General features: G+C 46.5%; 2 protein-coding genes across 2 annotated transcripts in view; one reads left to right on the forward strand and one right to left on the reverse strand.

The window, feature by feature from the left end:
* IARS2 (isoleucyl-tRNA synthetase 2, mitochondrial) overlaps positions 1 to 12,567 on the forward strand; it is a 33,748-nt gene extending 21,181 nt beyond the window's left edge. The window contains exons 15-23 of the mRNA XM_024576127.4: positions 3,069 to 3,177; positions 4,067 to 4,169; positions 5,018 to 5,143; positions 6,682 to 6,813; positions 7,666 to 7,772; positions 8,404 to 8,549; positions 9,113 to 9,303; positions 10,867 to 11,011; positions 12,047 to 12,567. Coding sequence (XP_024431895.2) covers positions 3,069 to 3,177; positions 4,067 to 4,169; positions 5,018 to 5,143; positions 6,682 to 6,813; positions 7,666 to 7,772; positions 8,404 to 8,549; positions 9,113 to 9,303; positions 10,867 to 11,011; positions 12,047 to 12,189 — 1,202 coding nt within the window. The 3' untranslated portion in view covers positions 12,190 to 12,567. The remainder of the gene's footprint in view (positions 1 to 3,068; positions 3,178 to 4,066; positions 4,170 to 5,017; positions 5,144 to 6,681; positions 6,814 to 7,665; positions 7,773 to 8,403; positions 8,550 to 9,112; positions 9,304 to 10,866; positions 11,012 to 12,046) is intronic.
* Positions 12,568 to 12,800: 233 nt separating this feature from the next.
* Positions 12,801 to 25,336, reverse strand: part of RAB3GAP2 (RAB3 GTPase activating non-catalytic protein subunit 2) — a 51,349-nt gene continuing 38,813 nt past the window's right edge. Inside the window, exons 27-35 of the mRNA XM_024576126.4 lie at positions 23,142 to 23,208; positions 21,685 to 21,755; positions 20,041 to 20,076; positions 18,772 to 18,846; positions 18,258 to 18,476; positions 17,448 to 17,537; positions 16,987 to 17,208; positions 16,085 to 16,243; positions 12,801 to 15,896 (exon numbers count right to left, since the gene is read on the reverse strand). Of these exons, the coding sequence (XP_024431894.2) occupies positions 15,729 to 15,896; positions 16,085 to 16,243; positions 16,987 to 17,208; positions 17,448 to 17,537; positions 18,258 to 18,476; positions 18,772 to 18,846; positions 20,041 to 20,076; positions 21,685 to 21,755; positions 23,142 to 23,208 (1,107 nt within the window). The 3' untranslated portion in view covers positions 12,801 to 15,728. The remainder of the gene's footprint in view (positions 15,897 to 16,084; positions 16,244 to 16,986; positions 17,209 to 17,447; positions 17,538 to 18,257; positions 18,477 to 18,771; positions 18,847 to 20,040; positions 20,077 to 21,684; positions 21,756 to 23,141; positions 23,209 to 25,336) is intronic.

The following is a 25,336-nucleotide window of genomic DNA, read 5'->3' on the forward strand; positions in this document are numbered from 1 at the left end:
CCAACACCATTGTTTTTCAGGGGAGGGATTGAGGCTGAATTAGAGGCAAATGAGGCGATGGTCACAGAACCTAGAGTCAGAGTCGAGGGCTCAATCACCCTGATTTTCAGTTCTCATTCTCCTCCACTACTTTGCTTTCCCACCACTCCCCTCCCCCTGCCATACAAGCAGCTGACTGATTTTACACCTGCTCACAGTCAGGGTGAGTCTGCGGAAGAAATGCCCTCGAGAATACTGAGTGCAGAGTTAAAGTAAAGCGCGTGGCTGGTCATCACCATGCGGGGCAAGCTGGGGACGAGGTGCCAAGGAAGCCACGGGAGTTCCCGACAGGTCCTGCACTGCTCATGAGGGCCGGCTTTGGCCCAAGAGAGCCGTTTGCTTTCTGGAGCAAGGGGGTGTGAGGGAAGTACCTTGTGTGTACAGAAGCCATGGTTGGCGGGATCGAAAGGGACCGTCCTCAAGTTTTAGTAGCTAGGGTGCTCTGGTCCCACACCTCGCTCTGGAGAGGAGAGCGGCGTGGCTGCTGTAGGTAAATGCATTCCTTCGCTTAGGCCTTTCTTCCGGCTTAGGAAGTTTGAAAAGTAGAATGCAAGTAAATCCATGTTGACTTTATGTTATAGCTAAAATATACATAATAATAATGTCCAAAGGGAAGTTACATATTAATAAAATTTTTATAATTTTTATGCAGTATTTTCAGAATTATTTCGTAAGTTTCTCTCACCATATTTAAGAGAAAATACTGCCAATTTAGGTACTTTGTTTTCCCAAATTACACTGAAAATGTAGGCAAATAGCATTGCATTAGGTAGGTAAGTTACAAAGTGTTATAATATAAATAGGACAAAGAGTTACCTACTGCCACATTTGGGGCAACATCCTGAATTTCAGGAGTATGCCATTATGTGAAATTGTGCTTGTATAGGATATTTCAGAGCTCATTAACTGCTTCGGCCCTGGTTTTAATTTCTGAAGTGGCTTTATATTACCAAGTGCAGCGCGTGCAAGTTGGAGCCACTGACCAGGTGAAGACCGGAAAGGGCCCTTGAGGCCCCGTGCCGCTGTCCGTGGTTCTGAGAGCGACCGGGCCTTCTCTGCCTAGTTTGCCGTGTTCTCAACCGACCATTTGTGGCAGAAATACTTTACTAAATGAAGTTAGTGGTAAGAGTGCCCCTGGTCAGCAAACCCTCCTTTCCTTTCCTGTTACATTTAGGGATTGATTAATTCAAAGAAAGTTAATCTGTTATTTAAAGATGCGTGTAGCATGCGGAGGGGCTGTCAGAATGTAAACTACCTTTATAGATAATGTGTGAGCCTGATTTTAGACCGTAGTTTCTGCTTTTCACTCAGATCTCCTCTTCCTCCTCAAAAAAGTAGGTAATCTCATGAGATTGATCAGTAAAAATTAGATTAATTGGCTAATATTTTTTCCTGTTTCCCTCCCTGTTATTGTTTGTGTGTGTGATTTAAAAAGAATGCTTCAAAATAAAGGCAGTAACAAGTGAGAGTCAAGATACTAGGTGAATTCATAGTTTAAAAAGCCATAAAGCAGAGGTGACTTGCCTTAAAAGAAAAAGAAAAAAGAAACAAAATATAGTCACCTACTTTCCTGAGAAGGTTTATGGTACTTCTTTCTCTTTCTCAAATGGTTTGCATCAAGTCCAGTATGAAGTGATGTAATGTCTATGTCTGTCTACTTCCAAGAGTATTTCTTGAAAGATACAACCAGCTTGATTTTGAACTTAATTTTAGCTACCAGACTTCATCAGTACCTACTGTTATTTAATGAGATGAATTTGGTGATTATATAGCATACACTGGCTTTAATTTTTGCCGACAGATTTTATAGTAGTGAAAGAGACTTGGCTTATGAATTTTAACGCCAGGTCAAGTACGTGATTCATTGTTCAAGGTTATTAGAACTTAAGAAATTGAAACTTGAAAACTTCTGAAAGGGAACAGCATTTTTAAGTGAATCACGTATAGGTAACAAATCATACCTGTATTTCTAAAACGTTCTTTAAACATTGAGCAAAGGCATTAATTATTGCAGTGATTTCTAAAGAAACCACGAATTATTTTTATATTTTAAATACTTTATTTTGTAGAGCAGTTTTAGGTACGTTGCAAAGTGGTGTGGCAAGCAGAGTTCCCCTGTGCTTTGTCCCCCCCCCCACTCCCCCCGCAGCCTCCTGGTCAACATCCCACACCAGACGGTCCATTTGTGACAGCTGCTGAACCTACACTGACCCGCCATAATCTCCCAAAGCCCACAGTTGACCCTAGGGTTACTTTTGGTGACATACACTCTGGGCCTTGAGCAGATGTATGGTGACAACTGTCTGTCATTACAGGATCTCAGAACATTCTCAGTGCCCTAAAAACCCCTGTGCTACGCCATTCATCCCAGCCACCTCCTGCCCCAACCCCTGGCTCACGTGGCTTTTTTATGATTTGCCCATCTTTTGACTGGGCCATTGTCAAACTAGAAATTAATAACTTGCCCTTTATAAAGACATTGCTTCCTGATTTCATTGCTTGGTTAAGCGCACGCCCTCCAGACAGTCTAGGCTCACACTCCATACCTACTGTCGCTTCTTATCTGCTAACCTTGGACGAGCAATAAACCCTCTGAGGCCCACGCTCCTCGTCTGTAAAATGGGGAAGTGAGGGTACCTGCCTGACAGAGTCACTCTGAGAATCCAATGAATTAATACAGAAAGTTATTGGGTCCTCAGCAAGTATTTGTTAAATTGGTAAAAATAGTTTGTTCTCATAAAATATTTAACGTAATACTGATATTGATAATTATGAATCAAACCCTAATTTAGATAGTGTTATAATTACCTGTGGTTTGGAAGTTCATACTCCAAGGTTTATTTTCTTTATCTTGATTGATAAATCGGCAGTGAGGGTAACAACTCCGGTGAACACAATCTACCCACTTGGGCATAGCCTGACCCGTGAAATAATGTAATTGCTTTTACCCTTTCTGTACTTTAATATGTGTTCCTTTCTGGTTTCCTAGTTTAATTACATGTCTGTCTTTGTTAATACTTACTTTCGAGGTACGGACCAAACAGCAGATTTATACTTGGAAGGAAAAGACCAGCTGGGTGGTTGGTTTCAGTCTTCCTTGTTAACGAGTGTGGCAGCGAGGAAAAAAGCCCCTTTTAAGTGAGTATCGTGCCTGAGCTACACCAGTCGGTGCACTGTGAGCACTTCCGCTGGGCACTTGCCCGAGTGGCGGCCCTGTGCTGAATGGTGTATACGGGCAATCACCGCCTTTTATTAGCCTATGGTCTCATGCGAGTTTGAGGTGAAAAAGAGAAAGAGAGAGGGGGAGGTAACCATACAGAAAAGGCTTGTCCTGAGACAGGTCATAACTCCGAGAAGAGGGAGCTCAGACCTGGTCGGACTCCACTTGGAGGGATGCAGACGAGGGCCTTCGGGGTCGACTGAAGAGGGCCTGTGGGCTCAGCGTCCTTGTATTAGGAATATCCTGAAGTGGCGAGGGAACTGAAACATCCCTTTAGTGAATTTTGTTAAATTTGGGGTTCTTGGTCGTAGGTAATTGTGTTTCCTTATGCAAATATGTGGATAGAGGTTCTAATCCATAAGATTCTTAAAAGAGCTCAAGATTTTTGGTGTCTTACAATGAAAACCCATCCCAGAACAATTTAAATGCTTGTTTCTTGTATAACATGCTTTTATAAGCCAATAGAACAGCAGATGTTTTCATCTGGAATTGTCTTTTTGAAGATGATTGGAGGTGATGATCTGCTTTTTTTAAGACATACTTTTTCCTGGTTAGTTTTTATCATCAAAACCAGCATATAATAGATGCTCAGGAAATACTTGTTTAGTGATTGTAAACATCAAAAATCTTTCTGTTTATAAGTAGAAAGCTGCTCAAATTAGATTTTCAAGAAAAGCTCTCATACCTACTCAGTCAAGGAAAATCCTATTTTTGCGTCAAACCAAGATACCCCCGCTTTCAGCTGGAAGCCGTCTTCGGAAAGACCATAATGATTGTGTTACTGTCCTTGCTGATCTGCCTTCTTAGGACGGTGGTCGTTCACGGATTCACCCTTGGAGAAAAGGGGGAGAAGATGTCTAAGTCCCTTGGGAATGTCATCGATCCCGATGTTGTCGTCAACGGAGGACAAGTAGGTGGTTCTCTAAAAACTCAGTTTGTTTTGGTTCTACGACCCTTTAAGTTGGCAGCCAAAACCCTTACTGTAATTACTTCTATGTTTAAAAAAACCAAACATCTTATATGAATAGCAAATGCCTTACCGTGTCTTAAATTTGACTCTTAAGTAATGCCTGATTTTGACGAAAAAGGGAAGGGCTGGGATTGTGGGTGGTCCTTGTGACTCATTTCAGGTCCGAATCTCTACATAGGTCCTGAACCATGCTACCCCACTCTCATTTTACATTTAAATAGGAATGGGATGAGAAAAAAATGAGATTGCAACTTCTAAATGCACGTTTCGTTATTCTTGGAAAGTGTACCCTTTAAAGCATGCCCTTAATGAACATGCAGTCTGGGGTTGCTGATGATTTGGTTTATTGTGAAGCTGTTTTCTCAAAAGACATCACTGATCTGTTACTCCTGTGGTGTTTGACCACGCTCCTCATGTCCATGGCCATTTCTCTGTGTACAGAGTTGCCAGGGGATGTTGAAGGGAAGAGCAGCCCCTGCCCCTCCCCCCCAGGATGGCAGAGCATGGCTGTGTGTCTGCACAGCAGCTGTGAGAGACGCACAGACATGACCAGGGAGAGGTTGGGTGTCGTGCAGGATCGCACGCGTGCTCTTTCTTCAGGGTTGTTTTTTAGATGCAGCCTGAGTTCTGAGATCGTAGCCCCTATTTCATTACGATGCAGTATTTTGTTATGCTCATATTGTGCTCACACGTTTTTGAGTGGGACCACCTGAAAGATTTGTTCGCCTCACTGGAATTGAAAGCCATCCGTCTGTGTGTGTTGTTGGTTTTTCCCTCTCACTGAAAAGGATCAAAGCAAAGAGCCTCCTTACGGTGCCGACGTCCTTCGCTGGTGGGTGGCTGAGTCCAACGTCTTCACTGAGGTGACAATTAGTCCGTCTGTACTCAATGCGGCCAGAGATGATATTAGCAAGGTCAGTCGTTGTCCTTCCTATTTCTGGACGAAAAGTTCACTGAACCACCGTTTTTAAAGAAGGGGCACATTTTGTTTGGCACTACAAAACTGAGTGAAAATGAGTTCTACACATAAGCATTTAAAAATATCCCATATTACTTGTTGAAAATCAGTACAATAATTTTATATACTTTCTTTTTACATTTCATTAAGAGCATATGTGAAATTATACACATTTTGTGGAAGCTGCACTTTATTTGAAAATCCACCGTGTTTTGCTAACGTACATTTTAATGTTGTAAACAAAAACAGCACCTGCCGAGACAATGCGGCAGGTGTGACTGAACCCGGACAGAGCCGCTCTCCTCCCAGTGTGTTAAGATGTGCCCACGCGAGGCAGTGATCAGCAGTGCAGCGGATTTCTTCGTAACTGACTCTTGTCTAGACATGAACTTTAAAGATACGACTTCCCCTTACGTAAAACATACATGGTCATAACATGAGCCAAGTAAAAGGTTCAAAGATTCCGTCCCCTTCCCTGCCCCCGTAACTCCTCCTAGAGTTTTACAGGAAAGGAGGAAAGTCTCGAAGTGCCAGCAGCTCCTCACATTCACTTGGAGAGGCCTCACGCCAAGTGGAAAGTGATGACCTGCCAGGCGCAAAGAGGTCAGGCCCCTTCCCAGGGCACTGAGGGTCGCTGTCAGATGCAGTGCTTTTCCGAGGCGGGGAACTGCTCCCTTGCAAAACCCTGGGCTCCAAATCGACCACGGGGATTAACGCATCGATAGTGCTTCCCACAGAGACAGAGTTCTTCAGTGATTCAGACCCATGGACTTGCCTTAAAGTGTTTGGCGCTCCCTGTGTCAGCTGAAAAGCACTCTGAGTCAGACTCATTCTGTGGGTAAAAGTCAAACAGACCCTGTACGTCAGCCCTCATTTTCATAAGGTTTTGATACAATATTAATGTTACGTATCAGTAATGATAGATAAGTACAGATACTTAAGGAATGTCTACTGCAAACTGTCGGGTTTTTTTTTTTTAAGAAGTTAACTTTAGTTACTGTTCTGTATCCGTGAGGACTAAAGAGAAGAAAAACACTGCATAATTAAGCATATAGTGTGCGAAATACTGATTTTGTATATTTAAGATTTACTTTTTATTGTTTATGCTCTTACACTTGACAATTTTATATACTTTTTATGTACTCAGCGACCTCTCACATTTATTCCATTTACCCTTTTCACCTACACAGGTGAGCAAACGGGCGCTGAAAGGTGACTGCCTTACACTTAGAAAGAAATGGAATGAAAATCCACTCTTTACGTGTAAAGTCCAGGGGTTGTTTCTTAACCTGGGCTATTAAAATGAATTGTGTTTTGTTTCCTTGTTTTGCATTTGTAGTCTCCTTTAGGAGTGTTATTTTAAAAGTATCCCATTAAGAAAGTAACATGAGTTGGATATAAAACGTACTTGTAGAGAAATAAAATATCTTGTCAGAACTTACAACCTTGTAAATTTTTTTTGACTGCTTGTCTTTTTTTTTCCTTCCCCAATAGCTTAGGAATACGCTCCGCTTTCTTTTGGGAAACGTGGCTGGTTTCAACCCAGAGACAGACTCCCTCCCTGCTAACAAAATGTACGTCATAGACCAGTACATGCTGCACTTACTGCAGGGCTTAGCAGGCAAGGTGAGTGGGAAGCAGGGAGCTTCTGGAAAAGGGAGAGACCAGCACCATTCCATGTTGAAATGTGATGTGCATGCAGGTGGGACGACTTTACTAGGAGGTCAGGAACAGACTTCACGACAGCCCTGAGCAGAGTTCTACTCGATAAATTCCACACGTTCCAAGGCTGACCTGAGGTTTAAAGTCTGATGATTTCTTTCCCAGTCTCTCGGAAGACGAGAGGATTACCTCATGGAAACAATAGGCCCCGACTTCTCAGACCACAGTTTCTCTCGGGGTCAGGTCTATTATTGAATATGCCTCCAGCCGGAAGGGAGTTGTACTTTGCTCACCTGCAGATATACCCCTCAAAGTCTAGAAATAACTGAACTGAGTATTTCCGTGTCTTGTAAGGTATTTTATCACTTATATATAAACACGGATCACTTGTGTTACTCAAAAGTTGGAAGTGTGTGCTCCATGTACCTGTAAGTCAAAGCAGGTGCGCAGATTTTTGGCCAGTTTTACTTTCCAGGCATCAGTGAGGCCACAGCGGTGACCTGCACTCTTTGCTGCTTTCAAATGGCGTGGTGTCATCACGTAAAAGCGGATCCGTTCCTTTGATGAGCGTTCTCCTGTAGTTCCCAGAGCAGCAGGTTCAGTGTTTTCTCAGGGCAGTCGAACTTGAACCAGGAGTCAAGTCTGGGAGATGTGCCCCCCTCGCCACCCCCCACCCCGGCCCAAGCGCTTTGCCCGTCACCTGTTTTGTATTTGTCTGCCTTGGGAACATATTTTCAGAAGGAACATGTTTTGCTAATGACTGGCCTTCCCATTTGCTTATCCCAGCTTGCAAACGTGTTTGGCTTTGTTCCCTAGATAACCGACTCCTACAAGCAATACGATTTTGGAAAAGTTGTTCGGCTGTTGCGAGCCTTTTACACCAGAGAGCTTTCTAACTTTTATTTCAGCATAATCAAAGATAGGTACGTATGGCTGAATGGTGAAATACTTAACAAGCGTTTCCGGAGTGTCCGTTCTGCTTGGCAGACGCTGGGCACGCAGCTGTGAGCACGGTGGGCAGCTGGGCGGTTGCTAACTTGGATTGTGGAGTGAAGGCTGCTTGTTTTTGCCCTGCCTCTTCCTAGCTTTACGATTTGGAGTAGTGCATCCTCCAGTCTGTTTCTTTACCCGTGAAGTGGCAAAGCTAATCCCACCCCAGTGTGGTTATGGGAAGGAAAAGAGTAGCAGTAATGTGCTCTGTGCTGTGTTTGATGAAGTGCCCAATAGCAGCCGCTAATGAGTCATGAACAGAATCTTGTTTGGGGAGCTCATAAGGCTTGAGGGGGAGGCACATTTAAAGGTCAACTAACTTGACTGTCCTTTGACCCGGTAGTCTGGACTCCATTAGCTTTTTGAGGAGCGGGGAGAGGGGTGCGGGGGGGTGTCACACCTGGAAAGAACAATGGAGGGTCTACGATAGAATATCTTACTTAATTTGAAGACGATTAGACCCATTCAATTAGCCACTGTAAGAATAAGCGCCACCCGAGAGGGGGCCTGCCGCGGCAATGAGAACACAGCGGTGTCAGCTGCTGAGAAGTTGTTGTCGTTCAGGCTTTACTGTGAAAGCGCAAGTGACCCCAAGCGACGCTCCTGTCAGACGGCCCTGGCTGAAATTTTGGATGTAGTGGTTCGGTCCTTTGCGCCCATTCTTCCACACTTGGCTGAGGAGGTATTCCAGCACATACCTTATGCTAAAGGTAAGAATGCTGATTTGTCTCTTAAGTGAGGAAGGTGACGAGGGTGCAACTCCTAATTGTATGCTCTTCATATAAGGGGCACTCTCTCATCTGCAGTGAAAGGTTTATGGGGACGCACCTCGGTCCCTTCCGCACCTGTTTGCAGAGGGTGGATTTCAGGGAGCCTTCGAGTGCTTTCTGAAATGCTAGCAACTGGGCCGTGTTGAGAAAGCATTTTTTCTTAAATATTTATAAATGTCAGAAATACATTAAATTTTATTAAAACAAAGTTCAGTGCTTTTTAGTATTTTTAATATAGTGTTTTTCCTCTAATTGTACTGAACTTATAGAAAATCAGAAACTATGGAAGTTTAGAAAGAGGAGGAAGTATTACCAATTTGGCATCATTTCCAAATATTTGCGCACGTGTTTGAAAGCATTTAGGGTGGCTCCATAATATTTCATCCATTACCTGAATTGACAATTGTTCCTTCCCATGCACAGTGAATATCTAATAGTTAGAGCCTTATATTTAGTTTAGAATGTATGTAAATTAGTGGGATGTTTTATTTTTTATTTTTAAGAACCCAGGAGTGTTTTTCGTACCGGGTGGATTAGTACGAGTTCCATCTGGAAGAAGCCTGGGCTGGAGGAGGCGGTGGAGAGCGCATGTGCCATGAGAGATGCGTTTCTCGGGAGCATCCCCGGCCGGAACGCCGCTGAGTACGAGGTCACCATCGTCATTGAGCCCGGGCTGCTCTTTGAGATAATAGAGGTCGGCAGTCATCTGTGCCTTTTGAAAGGGTGTTGGTACCAACAGTCTCACTGGAAATTTGCCGAAAAATCTGTGTGTCAGGACAGGGAAGGTATAATTAAGTTCTCATTGAAGTGGAAGGCCTCAGGGCTGTTTGGATGGCGTGTAAGTCCATGGGAGCAGTATTGGGATACATAAAAATCGGGAGTTTTGTGTTAAGGGTGTAGTTTTCTGGGAATTTTGTCTGTCTGGACCAGATTTGAAACATCCAAAACAAGATTTCCATTTTTTTTTCCAAGTTCTGGAAAAAATTCATTTGCTCCGGCAGATTATCATGTGATCTCAAAGTATTCACCGTTTGTTTTTTCTCTACAGTTCCATGAAATATTTCTTCTTGGGATTTAGAGGTTGATTGGCCAGATGGGCTTAGAGCTTAACATACTGACTCAAGATTGGTCTGTAATTTTAATGCTTAGAAAGAATTGGCCGTAAATATATTTTACATTTTACTGGTGTCATTTTCCCCCCAAAATGACCATCTTATTTGGTGGGTAAGCTCTATTTACATTTTTAATATTACAATTGATCAAGATTGGAGGCTTGAAATAGCTAGTAGATGAGACAGTTAGTCAGATAAGAGAATTTTGGTACTATGTTAACATTTTCAAGTTTGCAGCTGGGAAGTCCCAACTCCTTCATTTTACGAGCCAGGAGACGCACCATGGGGGCCGCAACCTCGCTGACGCCAAGCAGCCCAGCTCCGGGTTCCCCAGCGAGTCACGTTGCCTGTGACCTCACAAGCTCTGAGCAACAAGCTGGAAAGAGTGCAGCTCGTGTGGGGAAAATACTTTCTTAAAAATGGAATGTATCTTCCCGAGGAGTCACACTAAGTAGCTGCCAGGTGGACCCCCGGCTCGGACAGTTACGAATTGCATGATTTGTTAGAACCAAATTAATCTCTCCGAGTCTGCTCTCTCGTGAGTTTGTTTTTTTTAAAGGAGTGTCTGTGTGAGCTCACACACTCATTTAAAGATCAGAATGACAATGAAAAATGTGAACATACCTATCAAACACCCTGGCTCGGCGTCCTTCAGATGTGCCTTGCTCAGATGGCCGTCTCCGTGAGAGGGCGTCTCAGCCCCTCAACCAGTGTCAGAGGCGTGATCCAGGCAGAGTGTGGGCCTTGGAGCCAGAGGCCCTGGGCTGGGTGGTGGCTGCACCATGGAGTGGTCAAGAAAGCTGGGCAGGTCAGCCTCTCTGCGCCTGGTTCTCCTTTATAAAGGAGATAAACACCGTGCAGGTATAATAAACACCATGCAGGTGTTTCGTAGCAATTAGAAGTCACGGGTGTTTAGCATCCAGCAAAGTGAAGAGCTTCCAGAGTATATTCTCAATAAATACCATCGACTAGAAGTTCTCAGTTCAAACCTTGTGAACTAGGAAGAATTGATGTGTTTTAATGTTAGTACATCAGGAGGGAATGGTACAAAGGGTTTCTCACTGGATACGAGAATTTACCGTCAATAACCTGTTTACGGTGAAAATTAATTTGGGTGGTAACTTCCACGTGCCTACTGATTTCAGATGCTGCAAGCTGAGGAGACTTCCAGCACCTCCCAGCTGAGCGAGCTCATGATGGCTTCCCGGACCACTCTCCTCCCCCAGGAGCCACAGGTGATGCCTGCGGACGCCACCGAGCACACAGGGACCTTCCTAATCAACCTGGAAGGTAAGCAGGGAGGAGGTGAGAGGGCAGGGCCTAGCTGGAGAACCAAGTGAGGACAGCGAGTCATCTCTGACGGCAGCTTTCCGTGGAAACGGCTCTCAAAAGTGTCCCACCCAGTGATCTTGGGGACATGGTGCTAGGGCTGGAAGAGGGGTTTCCCGTGCTGTGAAGAAGTCGTCATTGCATGTGGAGCCAGCCTCCCCCACTCCTGTTAGGCTTCTGTGGCCCTCTCCTGGGACACCCACTGTCCTAGTCCTGCCCAGGCCTGCCCACCCTCCCCAGCTTTGACTCTGAAATGTCTTGTGTAGAGCCCGAATTAAAATGTTATTTAGCTACTCCGAGAGAGGAGTCCCAAAGGCGGGGTGTGAGCTCATCCCTGCAGTGGCCTCTTGTGAACGCGCCTCTCTTAGGTGTTTCTGTCACCCTCCCCATTCTCACTGCTGGACTCGGGGAGAGAAGGGAATGATGCAGAGGTCCCGGGGAAAGTGGTGCTGCCTGTCTTTCCGGGCAGCTTCGGTCCTGGTGGGAGGTGGCAGGGCTGGCTGCTTGACCACGTGGTGACTGCCCTGGTTTAATGTGCTCTCGGAAAGGTGAATGTAACATTTTGGTGCAGTGACTAGAAAAGAATTCACTTTCTCTACCATGTTACCATTCTGAGGTCGAAGAGTGTTAACAGTGGAGAAAGTCTTATTTCCTTGTGTACAAACCACGATGTTTTAAGTGGAGGCACCGCTGTTGTCCTGTAATTTGGCTCTTTTCAAAATTCCTGAGCTACACTGCCTTTCCAGCTCCATACTCAGGAGAGCTGGGCTCGATCCCGAGCTGGAGGGCCCGCTCTGCGGAGTCAGGCGTAGAACTCAGTCTGGGCGATGAGTGCATCTCTCCGGGCCTTGGCTTCCTCAACTCCCTGCTGTCGTGTGGTTCCGCGGTCTTGCTGTGTATGCGATGTGACATCGGTAATGTGACCAGCTCTGCCCAGGCAGGAAGGAGAGAGTTTGAAGCAGCGCCTGCAGATACATGTGTGTTTTTCACTCACAGGTGGTGATATTCGTGAAGAGTCTTCGTATAAAGTAATTGTCACGCCAACCACCAAAGAAAAATGCCCTCGTTGTTGGAAGTACACAGCCGAGTCTTCAGATACGCTCTGTCCCCGGTGTGCAGAAGTTGTGGGTGGGACGTAGCGCCTCCCTCTGGCGCTAACCACTGCTCCAAGCAGACCCCGGCGATACCGACTGCGGTTTGAGTGGACTGTGTGCCACGCTGGGAGGAACCCCAGACTCGGGTCATGAGTGGGAGAGTACGTGGTGGGGGACGAGAGTCAGAGTAGGAATGCTGAGGTTTTCCTGTAACTAGCTGAACATAATATGTACATGTACACACAGAAACACATACCTGCAGACGGACGCTGCTCCGTCCGCGATGGGCCCACGCAGGACCAGACACGGAACGCGCTCACCGTCAGGTGTGGCGGAGCAGGAAACGTTTTATATTTCATAAGCCCTTTTGACGCAGTACTTAAGTTCTATAATGTCCAAAAATAAAGGCGTTTTGGAAAATCACTGAAGCCGTTGGTGCAGTTGGGAAGTGTGGTTCTGTAGGGGAACGGCCAGCACATCTGAGAGATGACCAGGGTAGCCGCATCCCGCCTGACCAGTGAACACCAGCTCCTCAGAAGAGCTAGTTCGTCCGGTTGGATTAGAATGAACATGCCACTAAACCTGTTACTCTCAAACAAGAGCGGGAGGAACATCAGATGTATGTACTTACATTTATGAAGGTCAAGGAAACAAGATGAAAGCCGAAAATTTATTTCACTAATATACATAAATTCACAACAATGAACAGACACAAAACAGTATATACAGAATTTCACTACTTACAGTACATTACATTAGATAATAGAGGATTTTATAAACAACTCGGTATTGGATTAAAATCTTCCTAGGGACAGCAACTGCTCCTCGGCAGAAACCCAACTTTTGTAAGTCCAACAAGTCTGTTCCCGCCGGGGTGAGGGAGGGCTTTCCCTGGGGCTCTCCGCACTTTAAAAGTGTTTGTCTCTTAAAAATTAAATGAATCCCAGCAACCTCTAACTGAACGTTATAATCCATGTAAGTTTAGTATCATTAAATCTGAGATTTCCGTGATTTTAAATTGCAATTAATCATTTTCTCTTAAAGAATGCAATTTAAATGTAACAATGTGAGCTAAGGTGAATTTTTATAACTGAGGTGAAATAAGTCTTTTCTCCACTTATTTTTCTTTTTGCAAAGGTAGGAAGCATTTGGAAGCCTGATGCTATTCCTCTTTATGTGCATTTATGCTGGTTCTTGGGAGTCTACATCTAAACCCACCCTGTAATGTCGAAGTTACGATTAGGGAACATTTGTCTTCGTTTTGCACTAGACAATGCGAAACGATGTGAGGGATGTGAGGGGCGCCCCATGTCTCACTGTTAAGGAGGGACAGGAGTGGGGGTGTGGATCTAGGGAATCGCTCCTGGTTGCTGGCCTCCCAGCAGCAACTGCAGCTAAGTGTAACAGGCCCTTTGTTTCAGAGCGAGCCACTGGACATCAAACCCGACATCAAACCTGTACCTGTGGCCCTTCCTCGTTTCAGGATGCGTGCAGGCAGACCTCGGCGACCAGGGCAGGCCCAGACCACCGCAACAAAGCGAGCAGAGTGCTAACTAAAGTCGGTCGCCATCCTTCCTCTGATGCTCTTGCCTCCAGTCTGTAAAACCTCAGCATCTGGAATGCAGTAAGGCGAGGTCTGCCTGCCCAGAGGTGTTGATTTGCCTCTCTTCGATCGGATTTCTAGTTTTATTTTAAAAGCCCTTGATGGAATAGTAAAATATTTAGCTGTTTCTTAACCCTATGACTCAGAATTCAAATTTAAAATTCTGTGAGTGCTAAGTTTTAGGATTACCGATGTACTTAACAGAGACTCGGTGACTTGCTACAGTTCTCTGCCCTATTTCCGCTTATTCTCCGCAATCCTCAGATCTGCTTGTGTGTTAAACCAGTTTTATCAGCTAAAATGTTCAATAGATACCGCTCCCTTGAGTGATATGGAATCAAAGTAGGATTTAATCTTTAAAAATGCCTATAATTCCACGTTTTTGAACCACCTTCCAAAATTTATAATTACTTTCAGAATGTGTAGAAAAATCACAGAAAGAACCAACCTTTTAGGACATTTATGACAACCGACTATCTGAAGCCAGACACGTTCACAGGAAACCACGTGAGCGTCTCTGGGTGGGGCAGCGGGCGGGGGACTCAGGAGGAGGCCCAGTGGCTGTCCCTGTGCCGTGTGCGCCTCCATCAGACTACGGGCCCGCACCCCAAAGACCCAGGACATCCTACGTGTTTACTGTATGCTAAATTAAACAGTAACTCCGCTTTAGACAGGGAAGTCCTTGTTTGGATATGACCTTTTAGCTAAGAATTTACACTGGGATCTCCTCATTTTTTCCTTTCTGTCTCAACTTCGTACAACTGCTAGAGTGGACTTCTCACGAGGGGGTGCAGAAACAGACTTCTGTATCACGAGTGACAGCTGCGGTCCCGGACAGGGGTCAGTAATGGCACTGCATGGCTACACTCCAGAGACAGACCGCAGAAAACACTTGGTGCCTGCGGAGCTCACGGCGCTCGTTAGAGCTCCGGTCAACTCGGGTGTAGTCAGACCACTGCGCTCGCGCAGCTCCAGCCGCTGCCGGGCACAGAGCAGCCGCAGTCTGTGCTCCCGACTCACCCGGCTGTGAGGTAGGTCTGCTAGAGCTGTAGTGTCGCTACGCATTTCCCACACTGTTGCCAAGAGCAGATACACACCACTAGCAAGTCTCAGAAGCAGGCGTTTCGAAACACTTGTAGGAAAAATAAAGTGAGACTTAAATTTTTAGCATCTTTGCTTTTTTTAAAACATAAGTTTTACAAGGTAATACATTTTTACAACTAATTACCTAATGTGGATACAGCTTTGAACCTTGGCAAAAACCAAATCTTACCTTGGGTTATGACTGATTTTGCCGTGTTGCCCGCATCTCAGGCTCACAACTTTGGCAAGTACAGACAGGTACTTTGGTACCAGGTCCAGGGTTCTATTACATGTCCCTTCTGACGACTGTGATGATCTTGAGCACATCATTCCTTCCAAGGTCACTGTCCTCTGAGGGTGCCGAATACCCTCTGGGGAGGGGACCCGCCAGCTTCCAGCGCTCCAGGGGGCCGTCCAGCAGGGGAGTGAGCGGGGAGAGAAAAGCCTCTTCCTAACAGTTGTGACGGGGGAGTGGGCTGTTTCTCTAACCTTACTGATGGGACTGTGTTTACATGACCACACTGAAATTTCCTCAGAACAATAACATTTGAGTAGGAAATATAGAATCTTATAATAAGAACATAATCTGTAAATCAACCAATTTTAAATAGCAAAATTCAACAACAAAGCTACTTAAGTGCTTGAATTAGAAATGAACAGTAAAACATCTGTATGAGTAGTTAATAGTATAATTGATATCTGTTTGTATTTTACCAAAGGAGTGGAATTTAGCCAGGACTGTACTTTTTAAAAGTAATATATATATATATATATATATATTTTTTTTAATTCATTTTACAAAAGAAAAAAAAAGACACCCTCCCTCCGTGAAGCCCAGCTGCCGCTGTATAAAACACCATGCGCTAATCGGTGTGCCAGGCACACAGGGGAGACGGGGTCATAGACCAGGCCCTAAGGGAGGGAAGGGTATGGCTTCCACAGCCTCGAAGAGGTGTAAGGCTAAACTGTACTGCCCATGGTTTTCGGGCAGAAGCTCGATTACTTTGTGGACTAGTTTGGCTGTTGTTGCAATGGGCACTTCTGTGTTTTGAAGATCCTGGGGGTCCTACAAGCAGGACACAAAAATGACCCATCAGTTGCATGCACCGAAACAGTAACTGTCACTAACAGAAATGCTTTTCTTCAGAGGGAAGTAAATTAAACCAGTAATACAGTCCCTCCTTCGCTGCTGTTGACTGTGCACTTGAGGAAACATGCAGTGACCTCCGGGGTCACCCACGCCACAGCACTCACCATCGCCTTCAGCCACGTGCAGAGCGTGGGCGGCAGCCTGGCCAGCAGCTCCATGCCCTCTCTCGTCTGGGCGCGGAGCAGTGCGTGCGCCAGCCTCTGCCCCGTCACCACCAGCAGCTGGGAGGCCAGGACCTCCTTGTCGTGAACCTGGAGGATGGCCTGAGGGGAGGAAGGTGGACAGCTCTGAGTGGGAGCTAAGAGGCTGACGCACCCTAGGACAGGCACCGCCGGGAAAGCTCTGGTTCGGCTCTGACCTGGGGCTGCGCGCACAGCTGACCCCTGAATGACACGGCACTGAACTGTGTGACTCGCTTACACGCGGACTTTTCCAGTAAATGCTCTACGTGTATTTCCTCTTACGGTTTTAATAACAGCCTTTTCTCTAGCTTACCGTACTGCAAGAGTACAGCATACACCACAGGCAATATACAAAAGGTGTTAATCCACTGTTTGTTATCAGTAAGGCTCCCGATCAATGGCAGGTGAGGAGTGGTTAGGTTCTGGGGAGTCAAAAGTTATACACAGATTTTCAGTGGCGTGGGGTCAGCTCCTCTAACCCCTGTGGTGTTCAGGGGTCAACTGTGCAACCAAAATATCACCCAAGTCAAACCATTTAAATTCCCAGCTTCTGCCATCACCTAACTTTTCAATTCAGCGTGAGTGTGCCAGTCCTTTTCAAGCTGTTGTCTGTTTTGTTGACTGCCAGGCCCCTCTGTGGAGAACAGGCCTGGCACGCTGGAGCTTTACTAAGCATCAAACGGGATGTTTTGTATTTTAACATTCCTCTATCTTTGTGCCTAGAGGTTCTAACAGAGGAAAAGCAGAAGGCTTACGGGTCCCTGACTCCCACTGCCAAGTTCACACCAGTCAGGCACAGTTACCCTCCCGAGGGCGGTGAGTACCTCTTCTCCCAGGTGGTCGGCTCCATAGTTGTAGAGTTCCCCCACGTAATGCCTTCTCACAACGTCTTCACTAACTTGAAGGTGATGGGCCAAGTCCACGGCTAGAGCTGGCCAGTCTTGGTCTTTCCCAAAAGGAGTGGCTGGTGCCTCTTCTGAGGTGTCTTTGTCCTTTGCGCCCGAATGTTGAGCCTGGACAGCTGCACTGACGACTTTCAGTAAGAACTTGAAAGGGGAGAAGGAGATACAGCAATGATATATTAGGATGTCTCCTTAAACCTTGTCTAAGGTTTTCCTGCTAGAGGGCTTTTCCATTAGAAATGGCTAATTATCCACAACGAACACATGATTTTAAGGTAAACTAGCTCTCAAGAACACTCTGGAATGGTCATCCTTTGAAGGCCAGCTAGATTTTTACTTTACTATTTTTTTCCCCAAGACACAAAACCTAGTAACTGATTTACCTGCTGTCGTATAGAAATAAAGTTTGGATCCATTTCTCCACTAGGCAGTAACTGTATTGAAGTTAGGTCTTTGAAAAACGCATTTTTCCCCTAAAGAGAGAGAAGAGACCAAGGAAACATGAGTATGGATTATTACTGGGGGGAGGAGAGAGATTAAAAATAACTTAAGAATATCTCATGATTCAGTTTTTCCTCCTTGAACAAGAGCATTTTAGGACTTTGTTTAACCATTATAGAGTTCCGTGGGTGGTCCCCACGGAGCCCCTCCTCTCATGGGTGGGCTGGTGACTCCCTGCTAGCAAACAATTAGGCAGAGGTGACAGCAGGTCACTTTTAAGAGCAGGTCACAAAAGGACGGTGGCCTCTGCCCTGTGTGCTCGCTCACACTCCCTCCTGTGCCCGGAGACTCAGGAGAGACACCCAGGTTCTCAACCCACAAATATGGGTCCAAACTCTTGTTTTCAGCCATTCAGTTTTGGGATAATTTGTTATGCAGTAAAAGATAACTAATAAATAGTATGTACTCAGTCCATTTTAAAATACCGAACTATTTAAAACCACCTTGTTTGAGACTAAACGTGTGTCCGAGGAGCCAAAGCAGAGTGTCAAGAAATAGGGTTGAAGTTCCTGGGAAGCAGATGGGAGACAGAGCAGACAGCACCGGCCTCTGCGGTGGGAGCCCCGGCTCGTCCCAGGTCCACCTGGCACCCAGGGGCTCTGACGGGGCAGGGAGCCCCCCAGTGACAGCTGTGCTGCCTACGCCTGCTGAGCGCCCTGCTCCACGGGGCTCTGGAGCCCTCAGGTACTTGCCTTGCTGTCAAAAAGCGACAGCGGCTTCACAGCCTTCAGAGCAAACCGCATCACCGCGTACAGGACGGAGCAGAGGACGGAGTGGTGCTCCACCAGCGGGTAGTGGGTGTGCTTCTGTTCAAGGGCCAGCTCCACGATCGAGACTGGTCCCTCGGCAGCGAGCCAGGCGTCCTCGGTATCCAGGACAGGTGCCTGCATCTCGTCCCTGCTCACATCTGCCTGAGCGTGTGAGAACGGAGAACCGGTCAGCATCAGAGGAATCACGGCTCACAGACATCTTACATAGTAATGAGCTTACTGGTAGCAAAGGGCAAGCCCCTACTTGTCCCCATACCGCCCCCCCCCCCGATTATAATTTTAAAAACTCAAATTCTAGTAAGAAACATCACTATTTTTAGACTTAAGTCAAAACTTTGAAATGAACACATGAAAATATATCTGTAGTTCTTAAGTCCAGTGGTTTTTCAAACTATGTAACAGTGCAGGCCACTGGGAAGGAAAACGCCCCGCTGACCTCCATCAGCGTCTGCAGGAGATCCAGGCAGGAGCCGAGGAAGGAGGTCAGTGCCGTGTCGCTCATGCCCACGTCCTGTTTTCAGAAAGGAGCATCTTTAGTTCCTGCAGCAGAACTCTACCATTACTATGGGGGTGGGGGAACAAAAATCCTGCCTTTCTACACAGAACAGAAGGGCAAGAATTAGCATATTCTTGCTAATTCTTGACAGAAGGGTCAAGGCATTAGCATATTTTGATGCCTTTCTTCAGGTTCAACTGACGTTAAAATTAAGCTTTAAAAAAAACATGGTACTACCAACTTTTAAAACTTAGTGTCCCGGGAGCATTGTGAAGACATGATGTCATCATTCACCACAGGCTGCAGCCCTCCACTGCCGCTCACTGTCCCAGAACTCACAGGGGACAGGCCGTCGGTAGCCACATAATCATGGTCCGACATGGAAAGTTCTGAGCAAACCACCTGGTCTGGTTTCAGAGCATCCCTTAGGGACCGAACTGAGCCCTCTGAACAGAACTCGAACCCTCTGAACACCGGATGCTGCTGTGGGCAGCAGATCACGCCTGCTGACTCCCTTAAAGGGCCCGTCCAAGGGGCCACTGCATTCACCTACGATCTTCTTTAAACCAACAACCAATAGACCCCTCACGTCCCTAAGTGATTCAGCCTGAGTGCATGTGACATGCGCCTACATGAACCACAGTGGGAAAGACCCTCTGAGGCACACACCAGAAGTCTTCAACCATGGAGACTTTTCAAGACTGAGGGTCTGTGACAGCTGGGTTTGTATGTCCCAGTGTTTCTCGGGATATCTGTAATAAGAACATGTCAAAGTTCTGAGCAGAAGCCAGTTTCGTGGACTGGAATGTTATTTCCGACTCTCTCTCTACCCGGATCATTGCATAGAGGTCGATCAAATTCACCGCCCGCGAATCCACTTCAATTTGATGGTGGATGGCCCATTATATGTGTCTCCTTTGAAGGGCAGCAAAAATATAGAGCGACGGCACCGCGTCACCCGCCTGCCCACGGTCCGAAGTTGAGGACGTCTGGTGGACGTTGAAACACACTATGTGACCATCTGCAAAGGTGCATGCAAACTGGCCACAGTTCCTGAGCAGTTTCCCTAGTACAGAATTCTCTTTCCATTTTTCTTATCTTCTGATACGTTATCGAGATGGTAAAAGGCAAAGTTCACCCCTGCAGGTAATGAGGTTCCAGTTCAAGTGCAGGATTAATAGCTACGTTTAGATAAGGAGACTCACTTACCCTTCGGCACAACCTATCCTTCGGTGATTTTCCGACCTAAGGCAAACGGAAACGGAATGCTGTATTTACTTAATAATTCAAATTAAAAGGCATCACGATGGTGCAGGAAGGAAAAAGTAACAAAATTCTAAAGACGTAAGTACACCTAAAAATAAATGTGGCAACCAACCATAAGGCAAATAATTTTGTGGTGGGATGTAAAAACATATTATGAAAAAAAAATCGGCCTGGGCTCACAAACAGTCCTTCTCAGAAGTAAATATTTTTGAACTACTGAAGTAGAAAACTCAAAAGTCTGGTTCTTACTTTGCATAATCAAATAACTGGGCTGCCTTAAAACTCAAAACCAAACTTAAGGCTTTCAGGCTAGGAACACAGAGCAGCAAAGAATCCTGCTAGTCAATAAAGATACATAATGACTTGTAAGAGGGCTGGAAAGAAGGGACAATCTGAAGCACGAGCTGCACCTGCAGCTCAGAGAGTCTGCTGTTTGCCTGGGTTTGGCAAATGAGAAGACCGCACTGCTCACTGCAGCAGAGTCAGTGGCCAAAGTCCTGCCTTCGGGAGCGTTACTTGACAGGACAGTTCACAGGAGGCAGTGACATGGAAGAAGGGACTCCGGGACGAAGGACCCTCGCCTCATCACCTCTTGCTGAGGTGGCTCCCCACCCCAGCACGGGGCCTGAGGCCAGGGGGCCTGTCCAGCAGGCTGACAGCCTCTGCCCCACCACCCGAGTTACACGCTTACATGTTCGGACCCTTTCCAAACCTACTTACACAGGGTGTACAGACTGTAATTGTAACTGCAACTGAGTAAATGTGAGTGATGAAAGAGGAAGCTGTTTATATGATAACGCTGAATGCTTTATAAAGATTTATGGAGAGTAGCTAACGCCTAGGTCTCCTGGACTAGATACAGAAAACAACTGCAACAATTAGGGGATAAATTATAAAAATCTAAAGATTATGCACTAAGATGACACCACAACTTCAAAGAAACAGGATTGAGCCCTGGCTGGTGTGGCTCAGTGAACTGAGTGCCGGCCTGCGAACTAAATGGTAGCAGGTTCGATTCCCAGTCAGGGCACATGCCTGAGTTGTGGGCCACGTCCCCAGTGGGGGTGCATGAGAGGCAAACACACTTGGAAGTTTTTCTCCCTCTTTGTCCCTCCCTTCCTTCCTCTCTAAAAATACATAAAATCTTTAAAAAGGCAAAAGAGAAACAGGACCGAGAACTCACAGGCAATGGACTACGGGTGAGGTTCACGTAGGAAAACCACAGTAGAGCTACAATCGACCCCTTTCCAAGAACAGATCTTGGCCCTGCATCCCAAGCTCAGGGAGGAAGAGTACACTTGCAGGTTTTAGTTTAAAACAAAGTGCCAGTCCTTGCGGGGACCGGCCTCCAGTCCCAATCTCTCGGGAGAAGAGGTCCTCACAGTGGCAGGCTCTCTGGCGAGGGTTTGGGGCTCCTACTTGAGTCACCAGAGAGCCAGCCACGGGACCTACATCGCACTGAGCTGGAGTCAAATGTGTCAAAAAAAAAAAAAAAAAAAAAAGATGAACAAGTTCCAGCGTACATAACCTTTCTAACATCAATTAAGGGGAGCAAATCAGAAGCCAGCACACGAGAGGTAAAATTACCTTATCTATCAAGTACGTAGCCGCAGAAAACCTTTTGACCAAGAACGTGTTCCACATCATCAGAGCAACACCTAGAGCGAGAGAAGGACATGACGGAGATGGAGGCCTGCGCCCTTTCCCTTCCGTGGGCGGGACAGACGACCGTCCTCCCTAAGCTTATAGAACTACATGGCTGTTTGCTTAGGAGTGTTTATAAAATTAGTAAAAACCTTTATTCTGTAACAAAAAACAGAACTGGTCTGCATAAGAGGATATCCAAATGGCCAATAATTATAAAAAAGACTCATCATTATGAAAGATGAGAAGTTAAAATGAAAAAGATATTACACAACCCACAGAAAGGCTGAGCTTTAAAAAGTGACACCACCAAGTGCTGCCGAGGATTTGGAAGCAGCTGGAGACCAGGCTCCTGCAGTGCTGACGGGATAACCAACTGGTAAAGCCACCCGGAAAACTGGCAGTATGCACTAAAGCTCATCACGCTCCCACCACGCACCCCAGCCGCTCCACTGCAGAGATGGACACAGAGGTGCCAGCGAGAGTGTTGAGACCGGCTTCGTTCACAACAGCCAAGCATTGCAAACAAACCCAACTTCCCTCAGCTGATTCATCTCACACAGAACCATCAAATAAAGTGGTAGGTAAAAAAAGATATTAAAAAACAAAATACAAAAAATATATTTTTAAAAAATGGGGTTTATACTTTCCCATTTAGTAAACTATGGCATTTGAATGAAGACTTCTGAAGCAGCTGTGAACCAGGCAGCACGAGCAGGACCTTTCGCCTGCAGCTGGCGTACCCACGCAGCTGGCATCACCCACACAGCTGCCCGTGTCCAGCGGCCGGGCCTGCAGGGGCCATGAGGGGGCCGGGAGCCGGTGTGCAAACTGGGCACCAAGTCCGAACGTGAGGAAGTACAGCACTGGCCGGAAGTCAGCAGTAACTTAGTTTGATAGGTAAGGATAGAGCGTTCTAGAGGTCAAACTTCCCTAGTGAGTCACTTTAAAATCTTATTTCCTTGGAAGAAGGTATAATCTAAAAAAGATGAGTAAAATAGTGTTCAAGTTCTCTTCATGAAAAAGGAGACATTTTAGAACTTCTGCAATTTGACTTCATGCCACCCACACGAAGGTGGTCCAGGAGAAGAAATAAATAGTGAAGCATGCGCGCATAATAGTCTCCTTACTTACACCCAGGAGGAGCAGTCGGCCTGGGGAAGGGTGGCGGGGAACACGGGTGACTGTTACTGCAAACCCGCTCGCTTTGCTGGTCAGCATTTTTCCAAGCAGGGAAGCAAGCCGGTACTCTCTCTCTCTCTGTGTGTGTGTGTGTGTGTGTGTGTGTGTGTGTGTGTGTGTGTGTGTGTGTTAGGACCATCGAATGAAAACGTAAGAGGATAGGAATGTCAAGATTCTTGCCTTTTGAATCAGTGCGTTTTTAACACCTGCTCACTTACCGTGCTGAACATGCGCGTTGCCGATGTGCTGCAAGTGCTCTATAGACCTCACAAAAAACCGTGCTTCCTTACATGCAGGGAGAAAAGAGAAACAAAGTATCACTCAGTAGGGGTTTCAAATACAAGTGGAGACAGACTTCTTACATACATTTCCGTGTAAAGCTACATAAGAACATTGCAATAAGAATACGGAAGTACTGGGTCAGAAGTAATTTTTCATAAGATGCTGTCATGTCTCCCTTAAATTCATGTCACCTATAGAATTGACTGATTTCCAGGAACCTCCAGGTCATATGTGCTGCCATCTGAGTCAAAGCTGACTGGGACTTGTGCATCAGAGCAGCATTCTTTCCAACAAATACTTGAACTTCACACACATATGGAAACAATGGATTTACTTCTTTGCAAATATCATTCATTACTCAACAAATATTTGTTGAGCACCTACTATGCACCGGGCTGTCCGAGGCGCCAGGAATAAAAAGTGAACAAAACAGACCCAAATCCTTGCCCTGGGTGTACATTCCAGTGAGGGGGCTACATCGGAAGTATCAGTAAAGGACACAGGATGTGGGTGATCAATGCCAAACAGCAGACGTTGTAGCAGTGAGGGGAAACCGGGAAACTGGAGGGGATGCTTGCAGTTCCACTCTTTCCAACCAAGGTGGCTCACACGTTGAAACTCAGATCCAGCAGCGGAACCACCCAGAAACTCCCCAGACCTTTGCCAAACAAGCTGGAGCCTGCACAGAGACTGGACAAGCGCTCTGAGCCCCTCAGAGCTGTGTGTGTGAAATGGGACTGGGACGGGGCTGGATGGTGCAAGGAGATAAACAGCTAACAGGACACCCTGAGCAAGCGAGAACAGCGGCCGCTTCATTCATTTCACACTACACAGTTGTAGTAATTAACAGACTACGACACCACCAGTCACCACGCCAGGCACTAGGCGGGTCTCCTCCAGAAAGTGCTACAGCCTTCGAGACAGCTACTGTCAGGTCATTTGCTTTCAGGAGAACACCAAGGGCAAAGGGCTCCAGCCGTTCCCGAAGGCCTCGCAGCTGCTCCCTGGCAGTGCAGGGGCCCGAACACGGCTGTGTCCTCTGGTTGGTCAGTGAGAGCTTGTGGCACAAGCGTTTCTCTTAAATGTCACTTTCTTAGACCAGAGCCTGGAATGGATTCCTTCAGATTTTGGAAATTATGATGTCCTTGTTTAAGCCCTAACATGCTTTTTTCACATAGGAAAGGTATCCCGTTTAAGGGGCAGGCCTGTGATTAGGAGGTAGTGGCGTCAATGGAAGGGGGGATTTGAGGGCATCCAGAGTTCCCCTGTCCCCAAATCACTTTTTGTTCAGAGTTTCACTGACCAGACCACACCTCCATTTAAAGCACTTACTTTTGAAATGTCTTCCTTGAATAAGTAAGTGACTGCATCTTAAAGGCCATTTTTGAGGAAGGAGGCATATCACCCTTAACATACTACCGTGAGTTAGTTCATTAATGAGATCTTTCTTCACAAGTGCAGCCGGTTCTGAGGACAGGAAAGGAGGAATTCCAGCTTCAAGGGGAGGGTCAGCGCCTACTGATGCAGGAGGCCTGCTTGAAGGACAGTGCCGGCCAGGAGGGACGGACATTGTGTGTGTTTTTTTGTCTTATTGCTTGCTGGCCTCAATCCTGAAGGGTCGGCGCCACCGTTGAAAGAGGGCCGTGGGAGAAAACACAGGGTCGGAGACCCAGTGAGGGGTCCACCCAGGCCCACACCACTTCCAGGCTGTGCGGGCCGGGGGGTGCGGGCACCACAAGTAGTAGAAGAGGATGCCTGAGCAGAGAGCTGAGAGGACCCTGGGGCCGACTCTGTGCACAGTCTGGCCTCGCTGATTTTTCTCCTGAGACATACAGACAGACGTAGTGAGCGGACCCAGACACACGTGACCTTCAGGCCCTCCGCCGGCATCAGGCGATAGGTACTCTGGTGGTTACCATGATGACCGTGCTAACGATGTTCTGTTAGGTAGGTGCTGTCTCATGCAGGACTTCAAAAGGCAATTAAAAAATACACTTAGCACAACCCAGGAACAGGAAACCACACTGGCCATAGAGCCCACAGAGGAACCTGGGCTCAGTCCTAGCCCCACGACTGCCTCCGCAGGGTGCCGCAGGCCAGGGACACCACTTCTCTGAGCCCTGGTTCCACA

This window comes from Desmodus rotundus, chromosome 10, assembly GCF_022682495.2.
Source record: "Desmodus rotundus isolate HL8 chromosome 10, HLdesRot8A.1, whole genome shotgun sequence".
Lineage (NCBI taxonomy): Eukaryota > Metazoa > Chordata > Mammalia > Chiroptera > Phyllostomidae > Desmodus > Desmodus rotundus.